This window comes from Monodon monoceros, unplaced genomic scaffold, assembly GCF_005190385.1.
Source record: "Monodon monoceros isolate NGI ecotype Baffin Bay Population unplaced genomic scaffold, NGI_Narwhal_1 Super_Scaffold_12, whole genome shotgun sequence".
NCBI classification, from domain to species: Eukaryota; Metazoa; Chordata; class Mammalia; order Artiodactyla; family Monodontidae; genus Monodon; species Monodon monoceros.
Genome location: NW_021703768.1, coordinates 163,369,874 through 163,374,639, shown reverse-complemented (window position 1 = coordinate 163,374,639; position 4,766 = coordinate 163,369,874). Strand labels below are relative to the sequence as shown.

Sequence of the window (4,766 nt, the reverse complement as noted above, 5' to 3'; positions counted from 1 at the left end):
TTTTTTTTTTTTTTTTTTTGCGGTACGCGGGCCTCTCACTGTTGTGGTCTCTCCCTTTGCGGAGCACAGGCTCCGGACGCGCAGGCTCAGCGGCCATGGCTCACGGGCCCAGACGCTCCGCGGCCTGTGGGATCTTCCCGGACTGGGGCACGAACCCATGTCCCCTGCATCGGCAGGCGGACTCTCAACCACTGCGCCACCAGGGAAGCCCTCTTCACCTCATTTGAGGGACATGTCACAAAAGTGAACAGTTTGTCTTTCCTCAACCGTAACCCCGCACACAGCATGGCGTTCGGTGAGAATCAAACACCTCATCCACTAGCCTTCTACGTATTTTTTATTTAACACCTATAAAGCACGTACTGAATACCAGACACTGACCTCATTCAACTCTCACACCAACTCTGAAGTAGACACTATGATGATCCTCATTTAACTTAGGAGGAAAGTGAAGCACAGAAGGATGAAGCAATTTGCTCGGGGTAACACAGCTAGTAAGTGGCAAATCTGGGATTGAAACCCAATAAATCTGGATGCAGACTCCATTTCGCTACGCAGCCTCTTATAGAATTTAGTTATTTATGATGTTTATTGTGAGTGTCCCACACACAAACCGCTGAACCTCAGCTCCACGAGAAGTAGTTCTCGGCTTCGCCCCTAGAACAGCGCGTTGCTCGCAGCAGGCACTGGTCGCGGAAAGAAACAGCTTGAAGCTCTTGCAGCCGCTTTCCAGCCTGCGCAGGCGCATCAGGCAGGACTCCGGAGGCACCCCCACGCTCCCTACGCAGACTGGCCATCGCCAATGGCTGACAGAGGAGCCGGCGCAGGCGCACTAGTCCGACTAGATGGGGCCTCCCTCATTGGCTGATGACTGACGTGGGCTAAACCCAATGGAAACGGGCCTCTCCGGGAAGGGGGCGGGGCCCAGCGGGCAGTTAAATTTGCGCGGGATTGGTCCTAGTGTAGTCATGGCGGCCTTCCGCGACATGGAGGAGGTGAGCCAGGGGCTGCTGAGCCTGCTGGGTGCCAACCGCGCCGAGGCGCAGCAACGGCGGCTGCTGAGGCGCCACGAGCAGGTGGTGGAGCGGCTGCTGGAGACGCAAGACGGTGCCGAACAGCGGCTGCGAGGTGAAGGCCGGGTCGGGGGCGGGGGGCGGGGGGCGGCGGGCAGTCGGGCCCGAGTGGTGGTGGTGGTGACCAGACCGGCCTCAAACCTCCTCCCTTCTGGGCGCCCCATCCGCTACCCCGTGCGACCGGCGGATGAGCATTGTCCCCTCTGAGCCTCGGTTTCCCCACCCATGAAATGGGCTTCAGGACAGCAGCCACCTCCCAGGGGTTTAGTGGTGAACGTAGGTCTGACGCGCTGTGAGCAGGAGCTGGGACTCAGGGTTTGAATTGGGGCTCAGGGGTCAAAGCGCCGAGTTTGAAGCCCAGCACCGCCACTTCCCAGCTGTGAGATTTGAGGTGACTTACTTAACCTTGCTATGCCTCTGTTTCCCATAAAATGGTTGTAATAATAAATAGTCCGCATCTTCCTGCTGAGATTGTTCACATGTCTTACTGAGCACCTGCTGGGTCCAGGCATAGTGCCAGTCATGGGGTGACAGCCGGGAACAAAGCAAACAAAATCCCTGGGGTGGGGGTAGAGCTAATATTCTAGTGGGGTGAGGCAGAGGATAAACAAGAAAAATGGATTTGTCAGGAGGTGATGGGCTAAGGATTTCAGCTGTTAACTCATGAACCCTCTTGTCCCAGTCCAGTGCTTCCCTCTCAAGCCTCAGTTTCCTCATCTGTGAAATGGGGTTGCTGATAGCACCCCTTGATGGATCAAAGTGAGATTCATGGAGATGATGCTTGCACAGCACTGTGCCCTTAAAAGGGGCATAGGAGCTGCCCTTGTTGCAGCTTTTCTCAGCATCAGGGGTTTTTTGTTTTTGTCTTTTAAAGGCTTCAAACTTTTTTTTTATTGTGGTAAAATTGACATAACCTAAGATTTACCATTTTAACTATTTTCAAGTGTCCGGTTCAGTGGCATTAAGTACATTCACATTGTTGTGTGACCATCACCACCATCATCTCCAGTATTCCATTGTATGGATACGCCACATTTTGTTTATCCATTCATCCATCACTGGACACTTGGGACACTTCCACCCCTTGGCTATTGTGAATAATGCTGCTATGAGCATGAGGGTACAAATATCTCTTTGAGTCCCTGCTTTCAATTCTTTTTTTGTATTTTCCCAGAAGTGGAAATACTGGATCAGATGGTAATTTGATATTTAATTTTTCTGAGGAACTGTCATCTAGTTTTCCACTGTGGTTTCAGTGCCAGGGATTTGTAATGCCTTTTGACAATTACAAGTCAGGGGCCAGACTTGCCAGCCTGTGAGCCCCCAGGAGGAGTTTGGATGTTAGGCTAAGCACAACAGATGTCCTGGTCAGGGTCTTCTGCTCTTTTCTCCTTCCTCCTTCCTTCTCTCTCCTTTCTTTCCTCCCCTCCCGCTCCATTAACTCCCCTTTCACTGATGGTTGAGGAGAAGCTCCGCATCACCCAACCTGCCTGGGTTTCAGAAGAACGGAGGGATTCGGGGCAGGGAGACGAGAGTCGGTGTTCTAGGGAGCTGGGGTTTCAATCAAAAGGATCCAGTTCAGATCCCAGCTTCAGGGCTAAGTGTGTGGACAAGCCACTGGACCTTGGGCTTCTGCTCATCGCCTCTCAAATCGGGGGAGGGGTTCAGCCACCCTCAGAGAGTGGTGAGAGTTCAGTGAGTTGGGGCTCCGTGGTCACCTGTGGCACTTAGCACACATTCGGGTAACGACAGCTTATAATGAACGTCCATGGGGAAGAGATCATCCCAGGAGACTCGGTTGTTGTTCGGAGGGTGAGTGGAGAAGGGGCGGGAAGGCTGCAAAAGAGAGCCAGACCCTCAGCTCTCCTAACAGGAAGTCAGCAGGCACCGTCTAACACAGACAGATCAAGAAATAGCAGCATAAGCAAATTATTTAGAAATATGAAGGTCGATGCCAGAGAAAACAGTGAAGAGTTTAAGTGGCTGCTTCAGAGGGTTGGAGAGACTTAGAGAGGGTTATATGTGTGTGTGTGTGTGTTTAAATTTTCACAACCATAGACATGTGCTTTGATTAAAAATTAACTTAATATAAGTTTATAAACACTTAAACACTGGCCCTTTAAGAAGCATTTTCATCCGTGCCTTCTCTGAGTTGGCAGGTTTCTCTGACTCTGTGGGAAGGAACACAGTAACCTTCTTAGGGTATTTTTGATCTTTTTGGATGTTTTGTTCAAAATGTGTTTATTCTGAGTAGGTGTTGGCGATGTACGGTGATTTTAAGATGCAATCTGTGCTTTGAAGAAGAGAGACTTGGGAATAAATAGTCCAGTGTGATAAGGGCTGTCCTGGGAGCACAGTCTCGCCCCAGGAGGGAGAAGAGAGTGTCCAGCCGCCTGAGTCAGGCGTTATCCAGAAGGCCTTAATGCTGGGAATGATGCGCCAGTGGGCAGGGACACGGGTCCAGGTCCCTGGAAGACCGGCAGGCAGGGGCCCAGGACTGAAAAAACATGGCGTGTCTGCACGATGATGAGGCATCTTTGCAGCCAGAGCAAAGGGAAAAGCACATGGCGGGGCAAAAAGCAGGGAGAGAGGAGGTTGGCAGGGATGCCGAAGGTGCCCAAAAAGACCTGGACGTTATCCTGGAGACCCTGGGGAGCCACGGGAGGTCTTTGATCAGGGGAGCGACTTAACATTTGGCCTCTGACGCAGCTGCTCTGAAGGCAGAGAGCAGAAAGGATTGGCAACGGGAGAGACCAAAGCAGGACACGGCTGGGAGGTTTTTGGGGTGGTCCTGGAGGCATGAAGGACCAGCACGCAGAAGAAAGGGTCCTGCCAGACGGGATGGCTAACTGGATCCAGAAAGTGAGTCCCAGGCTTGTTGCTTGGACAATGGGGTCGAGAGTGATGTCATAAATTAAGACTAGGTGTGCAAACAAGGACCAGGCTTTATTACTTTGGATGGATTCAAGTGTGATTTCGGTGAAATGGAAGCACGTGTGCCAGGTCCAGGTGGGACTCTCAGGCGGGCATTTGCAAATAGAACGATGGGTCAGGGAGCTAGAGATGGAAGTGGGAACGTGGCCATAGATGGGGGCATTGAGGCCGCCCTCTGCTCCGGGGCTCTCCTGGGGAGCCCGAGTTGAGGAGCGCAGACTTCTCCCTGCCCTGCAGAGGTCCTCACTGCGGAGAAGGAGGTGGCCCAGAGCCTCCTCAACGCGAAGGAGCAGGCACACCAGGGCGGCGCCGAGTTGCAGCAGCTTGAAGCCGAGCTTCAGAGGGCCAGCGAGGAGGACGCCCGTCTGAAGGCCAGCCTCCTATATCCTTTCCTGTGTGTGCAGGACAGCCGGGCCCCAGCCTCACCCAGGATGCTCTTGTTCCCTCTAGAGAGCACACCTGGAGCTAGCAGCCCCGGGCCCGACGGGGTTGGTGTGAGCACGTGGGCAGCCCTCCTTCCAAAGCCAGGAGTCCTTAACTGCCTGTGTACTCAGCTCAGCAGGGAGCTGGAGGAGCTCAAGGAGATCGAGACTGATCTTGAAAGACAAGAGAGGGAGGTTGACGAAGACACAACAGTCACCATCCCTTCAGCCGTGTAGGTCCACAGACGCGGTGTGAGTGTGTGTGTGTGCGTGCGTGCGTGCACGCAGCCCACAGCTCTTTGTTGGAGTCGATGCTGGAGTAACTTCTCTCTCTCTC

General features: G+C 53.2%; 1 protein-coding gene across 2 annotated transcripts in view; it reads left to right on the top strand.

Moving 5' to 3' along the window:
* Window positions 1–943: 943 nt before the first annotated feature.
* The window catches only part of SPC24 (SPC24 component of NDC80 kinetochore complex), a 5,193-nt gene continuing 1,370 nt past the window's right edge, over window positions 944–4,766 (top strand). Inside the window, exons 1-3 of one of the 2 annotated variants that reach the window (XM_029218046.1) lie at window positions 944–1,128; window positions 4,245–4,389; window positions 4,558–4,662. In XM_029218046.1, coding sequence (XP_029073879.1) covers window positions 969–1,128; window positions 4,245–4,389; window positions 4,558–4,662 — 410 coding nt within the window. In that variant the 5' untranslated portion in view covers window positions 944–968. Of the gene's footprint in view, window positions 1,129–4,244; window positions 4,406–4,557; window positions 4,663–4,766 lie in introns of both variants that reach the window. The other variant, XM_029218047.1, reaches the window with a different exon arrangement.